Raw genomic sequence first — 24597 nt, forward strand, 5'->3', positions numbered from 1 at the left:
GGGCTCCCCGAGCTCCCTTCTCTCTCACGGCTCCTCCTCTGTCTTCTCTTCATCCTTCTCACCTGGGAGGAAGGGGGTGGTCCACAGCTGTCCAACCCTATCCCCTCAGCTTGACCACGTGGAGGTCACACTCAACTTGCCATCACCTTCTTGGTGCCTTTATCCAGCTGTTCCCTCACCCAGAGCATCGTCCCTCTTCTCACCCCTCCTCTCTCCATGTCCACGTCCTCTGCGTCCTGCTTCAGATACCTCTTTGTGAATCTTCCATATCTAATTTCCTTCAAGGCAGAAATAAACTCCCCCTTTCCTCTAAACTCGTATCTTTAGCCTCTCTCGAAGGTAGAATTTTCTGGTTTCTTTATTGTTATCCATTGAAATATGTATGTGTGTCACTGTTGGCTCTTAGCTCCTTGACGACGAGAATGTCATTTATCTTTGTTCCTCACATAGTTAAGAATATTTAAAAGGAAATCCAGATCAAGTGGTTCTTCGGGGCGTGGGTATTTTCATTGCTGCTGGTGGTGTCTGTCTGTCTCCCTCCCTTCCTCTCTCTCTCTGCCTGTCTCTCTGCATTTTGGTACAGACACACTCTTCATAAAGGGAAGAAATGAGGTGGATTTCTTTCCCCAAAGTGCCTTTTCTTAGAAAGGAAAACAAACGTCCCTCGTCTTTAAAAGTGCCTCCAAGATTTTTCCCTTCCAATGACTGGAAGGGAAAAAATCTCGGTGTACATCCAGGGTCTGGACGTACACCTGGATTCAGGTCGGCGGAACTTTCAGGTCAGACCCCCGCTGACCTCTGCGCCCGCCCCAGCCTTTCGCGCAGGCCCAGCCCCCCGGGGGTGGAGCCGCTCCTCCCCCACCCCCTCGCAGCGGGTCCTTGATAAACCCGGAGCCCCGCCAGAGCGCCCGCCCCGTGCCGCCGGAAGGAGGGCGGCTCCGCAGCGTGTGCGCCCCTCGCCATGGCGGCGCCGTCGCGGCTCCTGATACGCGGTGGGCGCGTGGTCAACGACGACTCCTCGCAGGTGGCCGACGTGCTGGTGGAGGACGGTCTGGTGCGGGCGCTGGGGCGCGACCTGCTGCCGCCCGGGGACGCGCCGGCCGGGCTGCGGGTCCTAGACGCCGCCGGCAAGCTGGTCTTGCCCGGCGGCATCGACACGCACATGGAGTTCCCCTTCATGGGCTCGCGGTCCGTGGACGACTTCTACCAGGGCACCAAGGTACCCGCCTCGCCGCGCCCTGCACCCCGGGATGCCCGCCGAGTCCTCAGCCGCCTCTGAGGCTGCCCCCCGGGGTCTGGCCGGGCCGGCTCGCGCCGGCGTTGCGCGGGGGCCTGAGGGGGCGGGAGCGAGGCGCGGCGGCCTGAGGGGGCGGGAGCGAGGCGCCGGGGCCTGAGGGGGCGGGAGCGAGGCGCGGCGGCCTGAGGGGGCGGGAGCGAGCCGCGGCGGCCTGAGGGGGCGGGAGCGAGGCGCGGGGGCCTGAGGGGGCGGGAGCGAGCCGCGGCGGCCTGAGGCGGCGGGAACGAGGCGCGGCGGCCTGAGGGGGCGGGAGCGAGGCGCGGCGGCCTGAGGGGGCGGGAGCGAGCCGCGGCGGCCTGAGGGGGCGGGAGCGTGGCGCGGCGGCCTGAGGGGGCGGGAGCGAGGCGCGGGGGCCTGAGGGGGCGGGAGCGAGCCCCGGGGGCCTGAGGGGGCGGGAGCGAGCCGCGGAGACCCGAGCGGGGTCAAGGCGCCCACGCTGAGCTTCCTTCTTCTAGGTGGCCCTCCTCGGTGGCATCAGCCCGGCTTTGGCCAAGCCAAAGGAGCAACGGTTCCTTGCAAAGTGGAAGTATCGATACCCTTAAGGTCTAAAATGTCACTCACGGATGCGCGGGTTTTTCCTCGTGGGCCACGCCCTGGTGTGTGTGAAACAGATCGGGCTGTTTAGTGCAGGTACAGGCTGCAAACACTTTCAGAGCAGTTTTGAGGATATATCCGTTACCCAACCGATTTCTAACCGTTTTACTCTCCTTACACCTCTCTCCCTCCACGTTCCCCAGCCCTCTAGGATAGACCAGAATGTTTCACAGAAAAAAGAACCCTCTGACCCAGAGAGAGGGGTCTGGGGCAGGCTGCTGACGCCAACATTTGCAAAGCGTCCTCCTATTTACTAATTATCAACCTTTATCATTAGGCCAATGGTCAAAGTCGTTTGTAGGAAGGATCGTTATCTGTTTTGAAGAGTATTTATTTTTCTCTCTTGCTAAAACGTGAAATTTGCTAAATTTCATTGAATTTATGTTGACATTTAAAATACGTTTTTTTAGATATCCAAGCAATACACGATTATAGACAATTGGAAAAAAATAATAGGAAAGTAGAAAGAGGAAAAGTATTACCCATAATCTCCCAGTCAGTGACAACCCATGTTTTGGTGTATTGTCTTTATGGTTTTCATATGCTTTATTTTACATAATTGAGGTTGTATTGTGCATGTGTGTATGAATGTGTGTACCTGTATTACAAAAGTTTTGTAACCTGTTGTATTCAATTATAGTACAGGCACTTTCTGTTATCACAGACTCGTCATTCACTAAGTGCATTGCTGATGGCAGGGCATTCCATTGACACCCCCGTTTGCCAAGTGGGGACCTGCTGCTATGGCTGACCATCAGTCACCAGACCCACTAGCGTTATTCCCCCTCATTATTTCCCTTTCTCTGATCAGGGTTCCAGATGAAGCAGCCAAGAAGAGGGGTTAGAATGTTGCCAGGGCAGGACATTCCTTCTCATTCTCAAGTTTATCTGTGCATGCCCCAAGACCCTGGGAGGTGGTTCTTAGTTTTCTATCTGTTCTTGGCCATTCTGGGATTCCAGTGTGGAGAGATTTACGGTTCCATACTTAGAAGGCAGGTTTTTGTAGCATATATATATATATATATATATATATATATATATATAGTCTGTTCTCACCATTTGAAAGAACTTACTCACCAGTTGATTCTGTAGGCGTTTCTGTACTTAAAGGTTGTCAAAACATTAAAGGAAAACATGTTTTTCATGAGCTTAGGATCACAAGCGGAAAATGATATGGTCCGAGATAAGGTCAAAGATTTAGCAAAGACTAAATTCACGTGGAACATTAAACAGTACTCACAAAAGGGCCAAGTTGCAAAAGTCTACTGCAAAATTGGTTGGTTGAATCCCAGGACATCCCCATCCCCCAAACAGATGAGGCTCCGTAAAATGGAACCAGCCAGGTAAATACAGATAAACATGAGCATTAAAGTACTGGCCTGAGTTCTGAAAGAAGGGCATTGTGGAGTTATTTTGTCCTCTTTTCTAGAGTCTTCACGATAATTCCCAAGGCAATGTTGATGGAGTTTCTGGTTTGGGGAAACAGGGACAAAGAAGTCTTTTGTAAATGCTCATCATACTATATACCAAACTTGAAAAACATCTTATGAATACTGTTAAGTAACATTTACTTTATCAAGTCCGTGCTATGTACTAGACACTGTGCTAAACTGTGCATTGTCTTCCAACAATCCCAGGTGCCATTGTCTACTCTTCGCAATTGAAGAAACTGAAACTTAAGTCACTTGCCCAAGGTCGCACACCTGGTAAGTGGTAGAGTGGCTCTTCAAATTCAGGACTGCCTGCCATCCCTAGAGCTCTTACCTACTAGGTTCTCTTCCTTTCTGAAATGATGATTGAAAAAAAGTCTAATGTTTAGATTCGTCAGAATGGCAGTAGGTAGATGAAAAAGCTGTAAATGTAAGGTGTGTGTTACTGTGAGAAGTCTTTTGTCAAAGACAGAGCAAAGTCATCTTTCAGAAATACACTAGCCCTTCTTTACCTTCCCGACACTGGAGGCAGTTAAGGTTGTCAAAATAAATACACATGTCATGGTGTGGGTTTGTGAGACATTTATACGTGCATTTATAGCCACATCATCCCTAAGGCTACAGAAATGGGTACCTTAAGTACAGAAAGCCATAAAGTAAGAACGATATATCATGCTTTCAGGAGATGGGCCCCCAAAGGTTAGACCAATAGCTGTGTGCTTCCTGCAAGCATAATGCTAATCATTTATAATATCTGACAAACAGAAGGGATACTATTTGTGGTGGTCTATGTATTGATCACTAGATTGTGATGGACCCCAGTTTTAAAAATGAAATATAGGTCAACCAAAGGTTACATATTTTGGAAATCTAATTCGTGTCAGAGGTAGGTTTAAAGCTTATAATTGATTTAGTTAATTACAGGTAAAAGCTTTCCATCTGATATAAGTAATGGAAATAGCGTTCTGCTTTAAAGAAATCATATTTCATTTTGTTGGTCTAGACTGGATGTACAGTGGTCTTGCAGTAATTCAGTATCCATCGTGAAAGACAGTGGGACTTTTTTATTCAAATGGGTATTGAAAATTAGATAAACTTGAAGGAAATACGACTTTGCTTTTACTACATCCTGTGATAAGAGAATGAATTAAAAGGACTTGGCCAGTCTTCAAATATACGTATTTGTATTCAGACATAGATACAGCTTGGCGTGGGTGGACTCACATTGAAAACCTGGCAGCATCAGTAGCTGGCAAAAGGATCTTTTTTTTTTTTTTTTTTTTTTAATTGAGAAAATGCAGAACACTTTTTTTTGTAAAGGACAAAAAGTCCTCAAAATTATCAAGAGAGAAAATTATACTTTGCTCTGGAACATTTTGGTAAAATGCCATGGAGGTGATTACTTATAATAAGGCAGTGGAAGGTACATGATTAAGCACATATTTATGGTTGTATTTATAGAGCTTCCTCACCTGGTAGAAGAGCTGTGATTCAGAGAGCTTGGTTACAAACCAAATCCCTTATTTTGTTTCTTGCTGGCGCTCCAGGATGGTTTTCAGAAGCTGTGCATGCTGACTGCATGACCTTGGGCAAGTCACTTCCTCTACTGGTGTTGTCAGCATTTCCGAATCTGTAAAACAAGGCAATAGTTAGAACATCTCGGATTAAATTTTTTTTCTAAGTAATGAAAAATACATATATTTATCATTCAGGAAAATGCTGGAGCATTATATTCGCTGATCATACATAGTTGAATGAAGACACTGCTTTTTTTTTTTTAAAAAAGGAAAATACAGAAGAGTATAAAGAAAAATAATATATAAATCATCTATAATTTCAGCATTTTGCTTTTAACATTTTCCTTTCAGATTTTTCTTTTTGGGGGCACATATAAACATTTTTCCTTCTACTAACTGGTGCGTACACTTTGGAATCAACCTTGTTCGTTAAACCTTTCCCCCACGGCCTTCACTGTTGTCAGAGAACGTGATTTCTGTGGCCTGTTGACATCTCCGAGGCTAAGTCCCAGATCTTTCTCTCTGGTCTTGTATCTCTTCCGCATCAGGCTTCCATTTCTGCCCATCGACAATGAATGTCCCACAGGCGCCTCAAACTTCAAGTGCTCGACCCATTTTTCATCCTCTGTTTCCCCAACTGTTAACAGCTCCACTCTCATCTTGTTCGTGTTGGACATTTTGGTGGTTTCCAGCTTTTTTTGGCTTGTGCATAACAATGTTGTGACGTAATTCATCACTCAGATTCCTGATGATTGACGGAGAAATCACCCCTCAGGGTGAAATGCCTGGGCCAGTGAGTGTTAGATCCATCCTAAAGGAGTCTAACATACATCCAAATTGCCTTTCAATTTATGCCCCCCTCACAGCAGTACATCCTAATTCCCATCTCACTGCATCCTAGCTAATTGTGGATATTGACTTTTTAAAAATCTATGCTAATTTAATAGGAAAAACATAGAATTTCGTAATGTTTTTAAACAAGCATTTCTTTAATTGCTTGCAAGGCTGAGCTTTGAACATTCTTGTGTTAATAACTTCCATGTTCCAGCTGTAAGAGTGTATAATTCTGTCATTTCCTTCAGTGGCTATTTACTGATTACAAAGTTAATCTTTGCACTAATCAGAGGAAGAAAATAAAACCACCTCAAAGATTAATTTGCAACCACTTGACATTAAATAGGGCTTTCGGCCTATTGAAGGTATTGTGTGTTAGGAATCCTTTCACTGAATTTTACAGAATCTGGGACTTGCCTTCTTTCAGTTTTCATACTTGAGTTTTGCAGGCTTTTCACTTCCACTGCTTGTTTTCTCCCTCATTTATCTGGACTGCATGCCTTCAGTGTCTGACAGGGGTAGTCAGGATTCAAGGTTTCCTTGACGTTGCTGTCGGGAAAGAAACATTTTTCCTCTAACCTCTTATGTTCAGTTTTTGGGGGCCCACAAATTAAACTGACAAAAGACAGATTCACAAGAGAAAAGACAGATTTTTAAAATTCATGTACATGCAGTGCAAGTTCACAGAAAAATGTGCTTCAAGGAGGCAGTTAGAATTTGGTGCTTCTATATCACCTTAACAAGGGAAGGGGAGGGGAAGAAGGGCACTTATGGAAAAGCAAATGACTTTTAGGAAAGACCAGTGGGTTCTTAGGGGAATAGATGGAGATACGATAGTTCATGACGAGGTCTATTTAGGTGCAGTGCAGGCTTCTAGTCTCAGGTGGTAAGAGTCATCTTCCTGGAAAGGCATTTATGACAATTCAGTTCTTTTGAAAAGCTCTGCTTTTAGGCAGCTAAGGGAGTTCAGGAAAAAAAGCCTATTCTCAAATGCCTTCAGCTCAAAATGATTTTTATGCCGCGGTGGCACATTCTGGACCTTGTCACTGCCGTCTAATATGGAATAACCTTAAGCTAAGGAATTTTCAAGTTGATAGTTATGTTCCGTGAATTCAGTCAACAAATAGTTCTTGGGAACCCACTACGAGCCAGGCATTATGGTTGGGGTTATAGAGATGAAAACTGTGGTCTTTGCTTGCAATGGCAGACAGACTGGAGGTATATGGGGTTCTAATTTATCTTGGCTTTAATAATAAATTATATACAGTGGACTTTTGGACTTGTAGACTTAACTTGGACAATTTGTGACTATTTTTGAGTGAACAATTTTTGATCTGGCATTTCCCCTTGTGTTTAGTAACCATTTATAATTGCTGGCATCGCTGGGCTGCATTTCCAATAGGTGAGCCTCAGCAACTCCCCAGAGCCTTCTCCTCAACACCGTTCTGTGCTTTTTCTCAGATGTCAAGTGACAGTTGAGGGAGGACACTGCAATTTTTCTGTTATGCTTCATTGCATCTAATAGAGGAATTTCATGTTATAGTGAGAGTCATGCGTTCCTGAGCCCTGAGGATCTGTTCACACGTAAAAGCTTAAAATAAAACAAACCATAATCTTTTTATAAAAACAGGAAATTATTGGAGGCATAGATATAGAAATAGGCTATAATTCTGTTTTGTTAAAAGTCCTCGTTAACGCTGATGAGGTAATGGGCTTGGGACAAAACTGAGCATTCAGCTTTCAAGTGTGCTCAGAGTCTACATTCTACAGTAACATTTTCATAGAAGGATTTCAGAAACCGCACAGCCAGGGCTAGCAATATTTTTGAGAAACAAAATTTCACATGAATATGCAACTTGCGCAGCTTTCCCACTTTGCTGTTGGAAAAGTGAACCATCTTAATTCTTCCATCTCATAATTTCTGGGAGACATTCATTGGCCTCTCTTCCTTTCTTCCTTAAACATTTAAAGAGTATTTATGTACTAGGCACTGTAACAGGCACAGGGCCTATGGAGATGAAACTACATCAGCTAAATCAGAATCTCTGGGGGGCAGGATAAAAGTTCCCTAGACCATGCCAGTGTGCAGCCAGGGTTAAGAGTCGCTGGACTAGGTAGAGAGGGGACAGGGAGAGAAGAGTATGGGTGACTTGTCTCTCCGAGGTGGAAAGGAACTCAGATCATGCAGGGCTTTATGGGCTGTGTAATAATTGTTTTCTTCATCGTGAGAGCAGAGGGAAGTCAATAACAGATTGGAAGTGGCCCAGACTAACTGGTCTAGTCTAGTCAGAAGATGAGGGTGGCACAGGGCAACGGAGGTGCAGACGCAGGAAGTATGGAGACTCATGGAGTATGTAGGGGAAGGGATAGGTTGCTGATGGATTGGATTTGGGGATGTAAGGAAGGGAACAGGTAGACGTCAAGGGTGCCTCTTGAGTCTGTGGTTTGCACAGTGGGATGGGTGATGGTGTGATGAATATTTCACATTTGGGGAGGCAAGGAGTGTGGAGAGGCACTGTGGAGGACATCTTTACAAAGCTGGATATGCTTCTAGAGTTGGAACGTAAACTGGGATCATGAAGTTTGTTCTCATAAGTCTTAGTGACTATGAGAAGTCTGAAAATTCAGCCACGTGTTTTTCTCCCTAAGGCTCAAATGTACTGTTGGATTTCTTTTTGTTTTATTTGGGTCGAGCAGGTCCTCTGATAAATTTTAGGGAAACAAAGTCACTTGTTCTAGGATGAGCTTAGAAATGAAAATTCAGTGACCCCATAAAAGGAAAGAAAATCCTTGGGATGCTTTCAATAATGATTTACAACCTAATACAGTCTTAAATAAAGTCTTGTGTTCTGTCATATTATGACCCCACTGTTGGTTAAGAGTTTATCCCAATTTATGTTCTATCACGTTTTCACGTAAGACAGCACATGCTCTTTTCCCCTCAAGACAAGGTTTTAGACAAATTGGAAGGTTTTCAAGGGAGAACAGCCAAAGTAATTAGGAGCTGAAAGAACTGATTTATGAGCCAAGATTAGAAAAGGCAAAGGCATTTTGTTTGGCTACCTGACAAATAAAGGAGAAGTCAATCAGCAATAAATACAAAGGAAACAATTAGGTTTTATATAAAAATATGAAAGAAATTTTCACCCTTTACTGGTTCTCCCTCCCCTAAACTCTCTTCATTCTTCAAATGTTGATCCTGGTGAACATTTTGTGAAGTGAATCTAGACGCATCTGATGTTAAAAGCAATTCAATGAATACTGAAAATATCCAAGGTGAGCTAGGAATGAGATGTTCTGCTGAGTTGGTTTGCTGGATAAAGTTAATTATCCCATGGCTAACAAGTGTGTGGAGGCCAAGAAGCACTGATATGGGCCTTTCCTTGTAACTCTTCTAGGGGCGCATTATTTCAATGGCAGGTGTCGCAGTGATGAACATCACATGAGCTTAATGAAGTTGCGTCTCATTTGTGAATTTACAATTTATAATTTGATGGGACTTGTTTTGTTTTGGTATGGCTTTGGGTTTCCTAAATGCTTGATTCATTTTACCAACCTATGCCTTTCTCCAAGTAATGATTCACTGATGACCTGGGGCAACAGGCTGGAAGTCAGATCACACTAAATGGAAGATGGGATAAGGGGGAATGGCCTGCATAGGGTTGAGGCCCAGAGTAGGCTGAATGTAAGACCTCCTGCTCAAAGCTGTATCCTCCTCCATGTTCCCAATGAGGATTTACCAGCTGTGAGACCCTGGAGAGTCATTTGACCTCTCTGAGCCTCATTATCGTCAACTGTAGAATAAGAAAAGCAATTTCTACCTCTCAGGACTGTAGCAAGGCTTCGTTCAATGAGCTAACGTGTGTAAGATGCTTAACCCAGGACTGGGCATTTGAACAAGCTCTTCTTTCAAGAGGCAGATACTTCCCGGGAGGGGCAGGTCTCCTTCACAGCTCCTGGTGTCCCCTCTAATTGGGATTATAGAACTGCAGCTCTGGCACGTGGCTCCCTGGATCCAGTGGAAAGAAGGCAACGTTTCAGATCTTGAAATAATAGGGATTTGAGATAACTTTGGGCAGCCAAGGGACCCTGGATAACCAGAGAGAACGGAAGAGGCAGGAGGAAGAAAGAGGTTCCAAGGAGGCTGGGGCGCTGACTGTCCGGCCACTGTTTGCCAGGTCCCAGGGTAGCAGCCAGGATCCCTGCGGCAGGTGGATGGATAAAGCCCCAGGGGTTTGGAAAAAGACAGGTTCCGTTTTCAATCCATTGCCTAGGATTGGCCCAGGCTGTCCTGTCCCAGGCACTATAGTTTTTCTAGATCTGTTCCCATTTTGAGGGTGAGGAGAAGGAGGAAATTAGGGAGGAGAAACAGAACAAGAAGAAACCAAAGAAGACAAGTGGTTGCTCCTTTACTGTTCATTAGGGAGATAGAGCATTTGTGATAAATCCTTATTTATGGGCTTTTAAATGATAGCCCCAGGAATTTCAATTTGCTGTAGTTTAAAAAGAAAAAAAAAAAGTGGCCATTTGACCATCACATCTTCAGTCTCATAAGAGGCCCATCGAAGTTGAACTACTTAATTTATATGGCATATGCATGCATACCTGGATTTGTATCACATATATGTAAAATCTTTATTTTTTTCTTCTTTTGAAAGTTAGGCTTTGTTATAGAAAATGTAGCAACTACTGAAAATAAAATTGAACTAGAGGAAAATTAAAAGGATCTGTAGTCACTCCACCCAGAAACAGCCACTGGCTCAGACCTGTTTTGTTTTCTTGCTAAGGGTTGGTATGTTCTGGAGCATGTTGCCATGGCGTCTCTGTCTCTCTGGTTATTTCCCCTGACCTTGGGACCCCTCTGGCCTCCTCTGCAAGGTGACTGCCACATCTTTCTCCTGCGTTTGAGTGCTCTTCTGCTCGGGGCTGCGTTTCTCTGTCTGCAAACACACAGAGTGGACATGTGCCTGAGCACCTCATGCTCAGGGTGCTCTCCGCAGAATTCATGCTCCCTCCAAAGACCAGATCGGCTGCCCTCCTCTGTCCCCTCATCTGCCACCTCTCAGTCACTCCAGCCAAAATCAGCTCCTGGACTCCCGTCACCCCCGCAGCCAGCCAGCCACTGCCTTGCCCTCTGGGAACCATTGCTTCACACATCCCAGTCATCTTTTTTTAAAGTACAGTTGGTTTAGAGTAGTATGTTGGTTTCAGGTGTACAGCATAGTGAGTCAGTGTTTTTGCAGATTATACGCCATTATAGGCTATTACAAGATAATGGGTATAATTCCCTGTCCTGTACAGTATATCCTTGTTGCTTATCTGTTCTATACATAGTTGTTTGTATCTCTTAATCCCATACTTCTTATTTGTCCCTCCCCATCTTCCTTCTCTCCTTTGATAACCACAAGTTTGTGTTCTCTATCTGTGAGTCTGTTTCTCTTTTGCATGTAGATTCTGCCCTTTACCACTTTTCTGCTGATGCTTCCTCACGGACCCTTTTCTCAGAGTTTCTCCCCTGCTGTCAACTGTTACTGAAAGCACTGGCTCTGGAGCCCAATGACCTGCGTCCAATCTTGCCTTTGTTACTCTCTAGCTGTGAGATGTGGGGAGTTATTTCATGGTGCTGTTCTCAGTTTCCTCAACCCTGAAAAGGGGTTAACAATACGACCTGCTGCAGAGCTGATGAGATGGTTAAAACACTTAGGACATCAGAATAGTTCCTGGCACATAATAAGCACTCACTACAAGTTAGATACTATTATCCTTATCGGCAACTGCACATTTATGTCCTAATGCTAATTCAAATCCCAGCTTCCTCTGATCTGTTTCCTTCCTCTGAATTCCCAGGAGTCTTTTCCTCTTCTAGGGAGCTTAGCAATTTTAACTTCCCTTTAGCAATTCCTATACCACATTTACTATGGAAGTGTACTTGCTACCTATTATTACCATCTGATTATTTGATTATAATTGTTTGTGCATGTTTCTGTCTCCCCCTCTAGACGGTCTGATTATTTGTGTGTGTCTGATTATTAGTGTGTCACATGGTGCAGTGACCAGGTGAACCACTGGGGGGTCCAGTTTCTTCCATTTAGTCCCTTAGTCCTTGCTCTGTACAAGATCAAGAAATGGGCAGATCAAGAAATGGACAGTGTCAAAACACAAGAAACTGGTGATGTTGGTTGCTTCCTGGAAGTCAGAATTGGAGGGAAGACTTTTCATTGCATTGTGTGTAACAGCCCACTCACTCCCTGTAATGGCTTACTTGGGTAGACATTTTTTTGGTAATAATTTTATGAAGATGTAATTGATATACAATACCAGTTAGCCATTTAGAGTGTACAGTTTAATGTTCTTTAGTATATTCACAGAGCTGTGCAACCATCACCACAATCAATTTTAGAACATTTTTATCTCCCCAGAAAGAAGCCCATACCCTTTAGCTATCACCCCAACTTTCCCCAACCCCCCTGGCTCCAGGCAACCACTATTCTACTTACTGTCTATGGAGTTATCTCTTCTGGACATTTCATATAAATGGAATCATATGATATGTGATCTTTTGTGACTAGATTCTTTCACTTAGCATCATATTTTCAAGGTTCATTCAAGTTGTAGCAAGTGAATCAGAACCTCATTCCTTTTTATGGCCAAATAATATTCCATTGTATGAATATACCACATTTTGTTTATCCATTCATCAGTAGATGGGCATTTGGGTTGTTTCCACTTTTTGATTATTATGGATAATGCTGCTCTGAATATTTGTGTACAAGTTTTTGTGTGGACATGTTTTCATTTCTTTTGGGTATATACTTAGGAGTGGAATTGATGGGTCATATGGTAACTCTCTGAGGAACTGCCAAACTCTTTTCCAAAGTGGCTGCATCATTTTATTTATATTTCTACCAGCACTGTATCTAGTTTCCCCACATCCTGCATGTGATAGACATTTAATATGGAAAGAATTGCTCTTTAAGCTTGATTTTCTAGTTCAGTAGACACTAAAAAAGTACTTTCTTCCAACACTTTAATTAACAGCACTTTCTATTAGAAAAATGCCCTTCAGCCTCAAGGGATATCTGTCAGAAGACATTTTAGAAGGAAGAAGGTGAGAAGGTTAATCTGCATTCGAATAAAAATATAGAGCCTAAGGGATTTTTTCTGGTATTGTCATTATACCAATAGGGATTTCTTAAGAAATGCAAATATGCATTGTTTTGCCATGCATAAGGCAATTGTTATCGAAAGATAAAGTACAGGATCCTGTATAAATAGTGAGATTTCTGAGAGCAAAAAGAGTTGGAGTGGGACCAAGTGACTTAAGGACAAATAAAAATCCATTGAAGTAAGCAAGAACAAGGAGCTAGAAAATAGAGCTCATGTAGCAGCTGGGACCTTGGGAGCACTCGGCATGTCTGGGGGCCTGTGAGTGGGGGGGAAGGTGACAGGGGTGCAGACCTGGGAGGGAAGCTGGTGGCACTCCCTTCTTTGTTGTAACATGACCATGTTTCTGGTGGTGAGATGAGTCAATGTATGAAAAGTGGGGAAATGCCTGATTCTAAAGCAGTGGTGCAAAGGCTCATCACTCATTGTGGGCTGAAGCTTATGAAGCACTTACCGTGAGTCAAACACGGTATTAAGCACTTTATATACGTCACCCCAGTTTAATCCTCCCAACAACCCTATGGTTCAGGTACAATTATTGTCCTCACTTTACAGGTTAGGAATCAAAGGCACACAGAGGTTAAGAAATTGCTGTCTACACTCCCACGTTCATTGCAGGATTATTCACAATAGTCAAGATATAAATAAATTAACGTGTCCATCTGTGAATGAGTGGATAAAGGAAATATGGTGTATGTGTACAATGGAATATTATCCAGAAAGAGGGAAATCCTGCCATTTGTGACAAAGTGGATGGACCTTGAGGACATTGTGCTAAGTGAAATAAGGCAGACAGAGAAACCCAAATATTACATGATCTCACTTATATGTGAAATCTAAAAAAACCAAACTCAGAGAAACCAAGAGTAGAATGGTGGTTGCCAGGGGCTGGGGACGGGGCGCATGGGGGGAATGGGGAGCTGTTGATCAAAGGACACAGACTTCCAGTTATAAGGTGAATAAGTTCTGGGGATCAAATGTGCAGAATGTACAGAACAATACTGTACAAGGAAAGAAGGAAGGAACGAATTAAGGAAGGAAGGGAAGGAGGAAGGACGGAAGGAAGGAAGGAAGGAAGGAGGGAAGGAAGTGGTTAAGGAATTGCTCAGAGTACCATAGCTGATAAGTGCTGAATCTGAGCTGTGCCCTGGAACCAATAAGCCTCTTTGGTCGGTGCCCTTAACCAGTGCACTAGTATATCCCTGCCTATGTTTTTTTTTTTCACCTACATTGTCTGAACACAGCAGTTAAAACCACATTTAACCATCTTTTAATCTTAGTTTAAATAAAATCAAAGCCAGTAATTAGTCAAAGACGTGATTTAATAACTTAATAGTTTTTAATCCAGTTGTAATGTAACATAGTGTAACATGCCAGGGAAAATAGAAGCTTCGAGGCAGATCGCGCAGGGCCTTGTAGATCATGTTAAAAAGATTAAACGCTATTCCAGAGGCAGTGAGAAGCATTCAGTTTTAAGTCTTGGAGTCAAGGGGCCCCATCTGTGCTTTGGAATTTCCCCCTAATTGCAAAAAGGGGTTTGCATTGGAGGAAGTAAGAGCAAAATTGGGGACATAAAGATCAAGCTGAGGGGTGACACTAAGACCAGAGCATTGGAGATGGATTAGAGGGGACAGCTGAGAATTAAGGAGTCACCAGTTGGTTGTGGAGAATGAAGGCGAGGTGGGAATCACGTGAGTCTCCCAGGATTCTGTGTGGAACACAGTGTAGTTAGAGATACAGTTCACCAAGATTGATTCTAATGAAATGGATTGTACAATGATGTTTTCTTGAGAAGAAAAATGTTTGAATCGTCTCTGTTTTTCCATTTTGGTTTTTCTTTACAGCCTTCACTATTTTCTTTGGTCAAAGCCATTTTCATTTCATCAGACGTGTCATTCTTTTTGCAGAAGCAATTCCAGCTCTTTGAATACTTCAAACTTTAATTTATGGGACATCTATTCATGTCTCTCTAGATCTTTTAAACAGGCAGCATCTTTGTGCAATTTCCTGGACCCATCAAGTTTGCCCGAGTGCTTGCAAATGCATGTTGTTCAAGGAGATAAATGACTCAACTAGAAAACTGTTGGCTAACCTGTTGAAACTCTCTTGTGATTCCAGGCTGCCCTGGCAGGAGGCACCACCATGATCCTTGATTTCGCCATTCCTCACAAAGGCCACTCCCTCATCGAGGCCTTCGAGACCTGGCGAAGCTGGGCTGATCCCAAAGTCTGCTGTGACTACAGCCTTCATGTGGCGGTGACATGGTGGAGTGAGCAGGTGAACCACTGGGGGGTCCAGTTTCTTCCATTTAGCCCTTTAGTCCTTGCTCTGTGCAAAGATCAAGGAACAGGCAATGTCAAAACATAAGAAGCTGGTGATGTTGGTTGCTTCCTGGAGGTCAGAATTGGAGGGAAGACTTTTCATTGCATACTCTTTTGTACTGTTTGAATTTTGAATCATGTGAGGTATTATCAATTTAGAAAACTAAAAAAAATTTTAAAGCATATGAAGGTGGTAGGATAAATCCCTTATACTCATTCACAAAAGACTTTCCTAATATTTAACTCATGAATTGTAAATACTTTAAATGTAATTTTTAAAAGTACTGGACTTCTCAACTTCAACAATACAGGACGCTTTTAAGCAGTCTTTTCCCACAGATCAGAACTTTAGTTAGAAATGTTTTTAATATCTGGGAAAAAACCAAGGAAGCGACAGACTGGGAATGTGTTCAAGGCCTTCTCCCAGCTGTGCACTAACCTGGTGCTCTGCGAACATCAACACCTGGTCAAAGCATTTCAAAACAGAGCTTACACAACCTTCCGTATCTGCTAATTATTTAGGTCATGGCAGAAATGATAACATGATTCAGACAGAAAAGACAGTTTTGAGAGATGTTAAAATATGTTTATTTTTTTTCCCGTGAAAACATGTATGTGTACTTTGGAAGAAACTTTTACTTGTGGTTTAAATCAATAACATGTTTTTCCACATTGAACTTAATTCAGAACTCGTTTTGCCAGAAAGGGCTCACGGGATGACTTTATTTGAAGTTACCATGTAACTTATGTCCCTCCTTCCTTCCCAAATTTGGACTGTAGACACCAAGTTAATATAAAACAAGTAATCAGTCTTTAACAGATAGTTCAGCAAACATACTAGCAAGGTTTATAGTCCAGAGAAAAAGTTAATTTTTCCCCAGAAACGCCATTCTAACTGAGGCATCTTATCTCTTTCGTGCTTTTAGGGTCTTCCTACCTTCCTACCTTCCTTCTTCCCTCCCTCCCTCCCATCCTTCCTCTCTATCTCCCTTCCTTCTTTCCCTTCTCGCTTCCTCCTTTCCTCCCTCTCTTGTTTTATAAGATAGAGCAAAGGTGAAGATGTTTGCCCTTACCAGCGTTTCTCACACTTTAATATGCAAATGATTACCTGGTGAATATTGTTAAAGCACAGATTATGTTCAGTAAGTGTATTAGTTTGCTAGGGCCGCTGTAACAAAGAACTACAAATTGGGTGGCTGAAACAACAGAAGTGTACTGTCTCACAGTTCCGGAGGCTAAAAGTCTGAGATCAAGGTGTTGGCCGTGTTGGTTCCTTCTGAGGGCTGTGAGGAAGAATCTCTTTCATGCCTCTCACCAGCTTCTGGTGGTTTCCTGACAATCTCTGGTATTGTTTGATTTGTAGGAGCATCACCTGAATTTCTGCCATCATCTTTACATGATGTTGTGTGTGTGTGTGTGTGTGTGTGTGTGTCTAAATTTCCCCTTTTACTAAAGACACCAATCTTATTGGATTGTGGTCCACCCTGCTGACCTCATCTTTTTTTTTTTTTTTTTTTTAATTTATTTATTTTTATTTATTTTTGGGTGTGTTGGGTCTCCGTTTCTGTGCGAGGACTTTCTCTAGTTGCGGCGAGTGGGGGCCACTCTTCATCGCGGTGCGCGGGCCTCTCACTGTCGCGGCCTCTCTTGTTGCGGGGCACAGGCTCCAGACGCACAGGCTCAGTAATTGTGGCTCACGGGCCCAGTTGCTCCGTGGCATGTGGGATCTTCCCAGACCAGGGCACGAACCCGTGTCCCCTGCATTGGCAGGCAGATTCTCAACCACTGTGCCACCAGAGAAGCCCTGACCTCATCTTAATTAATTACATCTGCAATGCCCCTATTTCCAAATGTTGACCTGAAACAAATAGACTGCTGGGTATTTCTCCAGCAAAGATGGGTTTATTTGGGATCAGCAGAGAATTGCAGTTCAGGGTCTGCAAGCTTGGCCAGCCACGTGCAAGTCCCCGCAGGGCAAGGGAAGGAGCAGGCTTTCATAGAGGGGGAAAGGAAGCTGGGAGGGCTGTAGTAAACAAAGAGCCCGTGACTTTTCATTGGCTGAGCCCTTGCTAAGAAAGGAGTCTTTTTTTTTTTTTTTTTCCCCTGTGTTGATATGCAGGTGTGAGAGCTCCCCCTTCTGGTCTCCCGACATCCGCTTAATTGAGGTTTCTATTTATTAATTTTTTACACAAGTGAGGTCACATTTGGTACTGGGGGTTAGGACTTCAACATATGAATCTGGGGGGACACAGTCAACCCATAGCAGTAGGTCTGGGGCAGGGCCTGAGATTCTGCATTTCTAACAAGCTCCCAGGTGGTGCTGATGGTGCGAGAGCAATACAGTATAGTGAGACTTACCCATGGGTATGGATGTGGATGACAGGGACGTTTAACGAGGTCACCTTCAGAAAGGCTCTTCTACTCAGGGAGTAATAGGTATTTCATCTGAGCAATGCAGATTATAATTCCCTTTGGGAACCCCATCGTGTGAATATTCCAACAATGTTTAAAGCATTTTTTTTCTGACTATAAAAAATAAGAGACTCATGGTAGAAAATATGAACTTGAAGCTTAAAAAAATGAGGCACACTATCCCAAGTCCTACCTTTGCTGTTGTCACTTAATGTACCTTGGAACCCATTCCATCATTTCAGTGATGACCACTCTCAACATTTTGGTGTTTGCCGTTCCTTTTCATGCATTTATTCATCCAACAAAAAGCTATTGAGTGGCCACTATGGACCAGGCACTCTTCTAGGATATAGCAAGGGACAAACTGTACAAAGGCCCTGCTCTTATGGGGTGGAAATTCTAGAGGAGGAGGCAGGCCATCAACAAGTAACTATATTATATGCCAGGTGATAAAGCGCCATGGAGGAAAGTAAGGAAAATTAGTAAAGGAATAAATAGTGATGGAAGTGAGTAACTTAATATGTGATATTGTCATTTTTAAAACGTTACTGATTCAGTAGGGAAAAGTTGCGTTGTTTTAAAAAATAAATTAATTTATTTATTTATGGCTGCGTCGGGTCTTCGTTGCTGCACGCGGGCTTTCTCTACTTCTGGCGAGCAGGGGCTACTCTTCATTGCTGTCTGTGGGCTTCTCATTGCAGTGGCTTCTCCTGTTGTGGAGCACGGACTCTAGGCACGCGGGCTTCGGTAGTTGTGGCACGCAGGCTCAGTAGTTGTGGCTCACGAGCTCTAGAGCACAGGCTCAGCAGTTGTGGTGCACCTGCTTAGTTGCTCCGCGGCACGTGGGATCTTCCCGGATCGAACCCATGTCCCCTGCATTGGCAGGCGGATTCCTAACCACTGTGCCACCAGGGAAGTCCCTATTTTGTACTTTTTAATCAGTAGGAAGGTTAACATTTTTTCCATGTTTATTAGTCATTTGTATATACTGTTTGAACTGTAACATTTTTTACCTAGAATGTTAGGGTTTTTCTTATCAAGTAGAAACAGCAATAACTCTTTTTAAATTTTTTATTAACTAAAAGCTATAATCCTATGTCTGTTATACATTTTTATGTTTTGTTGTATATTTTTGTTTTATATTTTATGTTATATATATATATTTATTTGTATGTGTGTGTGGGTTTTTGTTTTAACATGTAGAAATTCAAGCAATTTTATTTGATCAAGTCTTCTGACTTTTCCTTTGAAGTTTTTAGTCTTTGATGAGACTAGAATTGGACCTGCAAGGGCAATTACTAAGCTAGTTTTGATCTGAACTTGTCCCTTACCGTTGGTGTGATGTTACGATTTATAATAAGAAATGCATGTCTGGTCTTCGTTCCCATTTCCTGCACAGAGCTCCTAAAACCCCTGGAATTTCCTAAGTGATGAGAACAACAAAAGTGTCTTTTATTATGTTAAAGAGGTGATTTTTAGACCGCACCTAAAGATGGGGGCTGATTGACCCAGGAGCCAACTGTATTATTAGAGGGTTGAAAATGTCAGTCCCAGCCAGCTGACCTCCGGGGAGGGCAGAGGGGCTGGAGTCTGGATCAGTTGCCAATGGCCAATGCTTTAATCAATCATGCCTGTGTAATTGAGCCTCCGCAACAACCTAAAAGGATAGGATTTGGAGAGCTTCCAGGATGGTGAGCAAATGGAGATTTGGGGAGAGTGGCGCTCTCAGAGAGGGCATTCAAGCCCCGTGCCCTTTCGCCATTCCTTGCCCTGTGACGTACCTCTTCCATCCAGATGTTCATCTATATCCTTTATCGTTTCCTTGTATCATAAACTGGTGATCCAGTAAGTAAAATGTTTCTCTGAGTTCTGTGAACCGCTTTAGCAAATTAATCGAACCCATGGAGGGGGTTGTGGGAAGCTCTGACTTATAGCCAGTTGGTCAGAAGTGCAGGTAACAACCTGGACACCCCATAGCACTGAACGCTTAACTTGTGGAATCCAGTGCAGTCTACCTGGTGCAGGTAGATAGTGTGAAAATTGAGTTTAATTGTAGGATACCCCCCTGCTGGTGTCTGGAGAGCTGCTTGGTGAGGGTGGGGAACCTCCCCACCTCCACACATTGGAATCGGTGATCAGAACCTTTTAGTTGGCAACCCAGAAGGCTCCTGAGGCTTCTGACAGGTCCAGAGTCGCTCAACTCCCAGGAGCTGCCAGTGGCTCAGTCTGCATCTTCCACTACCTTCATCTCTGAACTCATCCTGTAGGTTTCAGATTTGACCCCAAACCCTTACTTCGCATTAGCTCTGATTCCTTCTAGAGACACAATTGCTTCTGTTGCTGCCAGTGGCTTTGTTTTCATGTTCTAGAATAATTTCTTCTCATCAGGAGATAGATGCTGAGAATTTCATCAAGTATAACAATGAAGTATTTGGGGGAAATACTATTAACTCTTTCATGATTTAAAAGTATCGTAGGGACTTCCCTGGTGGTCCAGTGGCTAAGACTCTGCACTCCCAATGCAGGGGGCCTGGGTTCGATCCCTGGTCAGGGAACTAGATCCCACATGCCGCAACTAAAGATCCCGCCTGCTGCAACTAAGACCCAGTGCAGCCAAAATAAATAAATAATTTTAAAAAAATAAAAAAATAAAAGTATCGTAGCAACAGCAATTCATCACATGAAATGAGGTCTAACCTAGGGGAAAGATCAAGACCTTAATTACATTTTTCTGGAGTTCAACTGATGTCCTTATTTTACTTCATTTTCTTCTGAATGCAAGATTTTGGAGAATGCTGATATTATCTTTAAATTAAAGAGTGACATTTTGTTGTGGTTTTTGTGCCCTTTTAGGTTAAAGAAGAAATGAAAATCCTTACCCAAGATAAAGGTGTGAACTCCTTCAAGATGTTTATGGCCTATAAAGATCTGTACATGCTGAGAGATGGGGAGCTGTACAAGGTCTTCTCTCGGTGCAAGGAAATTGGAGCAATTGCTCAAGTTCATGCAGAAAATGGAGACCTAATTGCAGAGGTAAGTAACTGCCTTCCAGAACTTCCACAGAAATGAAAATGGCCATAACTTAAGGTGAGGATGACTGGCCCCATGTAGGTAAATTCTTTTAATGGATTGGAAGAAAGGAAATTCAGAAACTAATTTTATGTGGCTTGGAAACACGTGACTTGAATTACTTGCTGCCTGGCTCTGAGTTTTTTGCAGGTGGTATATGTATTGGAATGAGGAGTTCCCTTTTTCAAATCAGTTATTAGATCTCAGACAAGGTTTATTCTAAAAACACAAATATTTTTCTTTGAGTCCCTAGCATTTTTTTTTTTTTAGGTAGCTCAAGCTGCTGGTTCAGAATGCCAAAGTGTGGACATCGGTGAAATCTGATGACTAAAGCAGTGCATTAGGTAGCTGTTTAAAGCCCCATTCTTTTCAGAAACTGGGTATTAAAATGTGCTGTGGAGGAATCTAGATGATATTTCTCATGTTAGTTCCATTATTAATGCCCGAAGGGTACACCATCTGCAAGATTTAAAGAGCTGTCTCTTACCCTTTATGTTAGCTGATCTTTCTCTCTCCCTGGGCTCACTTCCCATTAAAGTCAGTGAGATGGAGGCCCCATGGCCAGGATGGGGGGGGTGTGGTGGGCAGGGGGGCTGATAAGAGGAAAGCATGAGCTGTAAGCTCAAACACACCAGGTTTAAACTGGACTCCTCCGCGTCCTAGCTGTGTGACACCAGGCGAGTGATTTTGACACTCTGAGTCTTGACTTCCTGCCTTTTTTGTAAGGAAGGAATAACACTTTTGGAGAGAGGAAATACTGGTCTAATATCACTCCGTGGATTGGGGGAGGAGGCAGTGAAGAGAATGAATCAGTAAAACGTAGAACTAATTACATAATAGCATGAGTCGCTTCATCAAGGATATAATATGGGGGACTAGAATACTTTGTTTTATTATATTTTGTTCTGAACCAATAAAAAGTCTTAAATATGGACACTACTTTTCAAAGACTGTAATTAGAACAGACCTCATTATCTTTGTCACCTTTTCAATCAAAATATTTTGATTGTGAAATATGTATATGAAAAATTAACACATGCTTTGAGAGTAGTAGATTATTTTTACCCAAAACACACACTGTCTATGCCACAGTCACACACACCTATACCTATTAGATCTAAAATAAAAGCCTGGCAGTGCATTCGTTTCACAACAAAATTATGGGAGTTGTCGTTAGTAAACCTTTCTCACCGGTGTGCATGTTCCTGCTGCCTTTTTTAGGGAGCGAAGAAGATGTTGGCTTTGGGGCTAACGGGTCCCGAGGGCCATGAGCTGAGCCGCCCAGAAGCGGTGGAGGCAGAGGCCACGCTGAGAGCCGTCACCATAGCTGGCGCCGTGAACTGCCCTCTGTGCGTCGTGCACGTGATGAGCAAGTCCGCAGCAAGGGTGATAGCAGATGCCAGGAGGGATGGTAATTCCCGAACTGTAGCCTCGCTTACAACTAGTACTGTTAGCTGAAGAGTAAGGTAAAATAACGCCAACCCCTGCTTTTGCTTATCAGAAAGTTGCCCATGAATTTCCACAACTTTTCTTTCTTTTTTATTTTGAATCTTTGAATTTTATTTTTTTATACAGCAGGTTCCTATTGGTTATCTATTTTATACATATTGGTGTATATATGTCAATCCCAATCCCAACGATTCTTCCTCCCTTTTTATTAGCATCCTTTCTGTGTTCTCGCAGTCTTACACGTCTGTCTGTTTCTGCCCTCTTCAACCGCAAGCCCCGCCCTTCACACCACTAACTGCCAACTCTCCAGTGAACTTTACAGAAGCTTCCCTGGCTCTTAGGCACCTCCGCTAGCCCTTCCAGTACCTGAATCAGGGTCAGGCAGGGCACACAGTAGGTGCTCCACAAATTTCTTTTGAATCGAATTGATTCGTCTCACAGCAACTTGGTTGTTGGCGCGATTGAAGCAATTATCCAAATAGTGTTTTTATGACAATTATTTTAAGATTTTTAAAGCAAAGTTATGTTTACTCCAAATTGCTTAATTGCCTCACTTCTATAGTGTAATTTTATATGTAAACAGTCATCTTAAAAGAAAGAGAAAATCTCCTATTTTTGATAAGAATTGAACATGGAAATAATTTTATTATTGGCCAGTACTGGGAAAGGAAGAATGAAAAACAAATGAGGTGTGTTTTATTCAGTACTTTAGACCCTTCTGGGATGTGGTACTGGTTTCTATCTCTCCCTTTTAGGAACCTGGATAATCAGAAATCGTTGTGTAAATCATCCTGGCTATTTGTTTTTTAAACTGAAACTGGCTGCATTTTTATAACATGGATCTTAAAAACTATGAAAATAGATTTGGCATGTCTATAATTGACACTAAAATAATTTTTTTCAAAATTGCTTCTTGTTGCTTGAGTTTCAATAAGGATTTTGTGCAAGCTAAATGCATTTTTAAATGTAATATATCAGTATCGTGTACTAAGAGTCACCTCAGTTTCACACAGGAGTTAATAAGGTCTTACTACCAGCCATTTCTGGTTGCTTTTTTTCCCCACATATAGTATAATTTCAGTATAAAAGAGCATACCACTTCAAAAAGAATCTGTACTTCAATTTTAAGTTATAGCTTTAGGTTTTGCCACCAGATGGCGCCGTTGCTAGCTCTATGAAATTGGTTTTCTCTATTTGCTTTGCAAGTGGTGTACCGTGTGTCCCATAGCCTGTCAGTTAGGTCCGTAATGTCAGAATATGGTTTAACAAACAGCAAAATCAGCAGAAATGGTCAATCTTAACCCACCAGCAATCTGTGATTTTGCCAGTTGTGTCAGGAAACAGTTTCTCGATTAGAGTATTTATTTTGCATTGGGATAGAATTCCATTAGCAGCGGAGTAAGTCTAGGGAAGGTTTTAGAATGTAAATCGTAGGCAGAAAACTATTAAAATTAAATATGAATATTTTAATTTTATTTTAAATTATTTTTAAATATAATTTTATATTTTGAATATGTAAAACGTGTACCTGGCCCAAAAGTCAAAGTGATATATTAAAAGATATATTCTCAGGGATATCTTGCTTCCTTCCCTAGCTTCTTCATCACATACCCCATAAGTAATTATTTTTATTAATTTATTTCTGGCCTACCCTGTAGTGTTTCTCTTTATGAAAAAGGAACATATCTATATTTTTATTTCTCTTTCTTTCCTACTTGAAAGGTAAAATCCATAGTGTTCTGTATCTTGTTTTTTCCTACTTGAAAATATGTCCTAAAGGTCAGCTCATATTAGGTATAGAGAGCTTCCTCATTCTTGTTTACAGGTGCAGAGCATGCCACTGTATTTGTTCAACTAGTCTCTAATTATGGATATTTGGGTCGTTTCCAATCTTTAGCTGTTACAAATAGAACCACAGTGATGTCCTATGCCTATGCTATTTCATATTTGTGGAAGGTGTATTAGTTTCCTATTACTGCTGTAACAAATTACAGCAAACCTAATGGCTTAAAACAACACACATTTGTTATCTTATAGCTCTGGAGGTCGGAAGTCTGCAGTCGGTCACACTTGGCTGGAAGCAAGGTGTTAGCAGGGCTGTGTTCCTTCTGGAGGCTCTAGGGGGTATGCCCTTCCTTGGCTTCTCTAGCTTCTAGAGACCACCTACATTCCTTTGTTCCTGTCTCCCTTCCTCCATCTTCACAGCCAGCAATGGTGGATGGAGAACATCGCATTATTCTGATCTCTCTCTTCTACTTTAAGGGTCCTTGGATGACATTGAACCCACCTAATTAATTCAGGATAATCTCCCTATCTCAAGATCCTTAATTTACTCACATCGGTGAAGTCCCTTCTGCCAAGTAGGGTTAACATATTCACAGGCTATGGGGATTAGGACATGGACATCTTTGGGGCACCATTATTCTGTCTCCCACAAAAGGGTAGCCTCAGGGTAGAGTCCTAGAAATGAGAACCTGGAAATGGTTCAAAGGGCAAGTGCATATCTACTT

At 42.7% G+C, this 24597-nt stretch overlaps 1 protein-coding gene across 1 annotated transcript; it reads left to right on the plus strand.

The window, feature by feature from the left end:
- Positions 1 to 22319, plus strand: LOC309665271 (dihydropyrimidinase-like). Its single transcript, XM_082478904.1, has 4 exons — positions 1 to 1219; positions 14955 to 15113; positions 20423 to 20602; positions 21860 to 22319. Exons 1-4 carry the CDS (start codon positions 962 to 964, stop codon positions 22094 to 22096), a joined length of 834 nt encoding a protein of 277 aa, XP_082335030.1. The 5' UTR covers positions 1 to 961; the 3' UTR covers positions 22097 to 22319.
- The last annotated feature ends 2278 nt before the right edge of the window (positions 22320 to 24597 follow it).

The sequence above is a fragment of the Balaenoptera physalus genome (assembly GCF_965194825.1).
Source record: "Balaenoptera physalus genome assembly, contig: SUPER_7_unloc_2, whole genome shotgun sequence".
Lineage (NCBI taxonomy): Eukaryota > Metazoa > Chordata > Mammalia > Artiodactyla > Balaenopteridae > Balaenoptera > Balaenoptera physalus.

Excerpts from the sequence above, each read along its gene's own strand:
- LOC309665271 (XM_082478904.1), top strand. The coding sequence starts at position 962 with ATGGCGGCGCCGTCGCGGCTCCTGATACGCGGTGGGCGCGTGGTCAAC. Across the intron at positions 1,220-14,954 it reads ACTTCTACCAGGGCACCAAG|GCTGCCCTGGCAGGAGGCAC; the intron begins GTACCCGCCTCG and ends TTGTGATTCCAG. Across the intron at positions 20,603-21,859 it reads ATGGAGACCTAATTGCAGAG|GGAGCGAAGAAGATGTTGGC; the intron begins GTAAGTAACTGC and ends TGCCTTTTTTAG.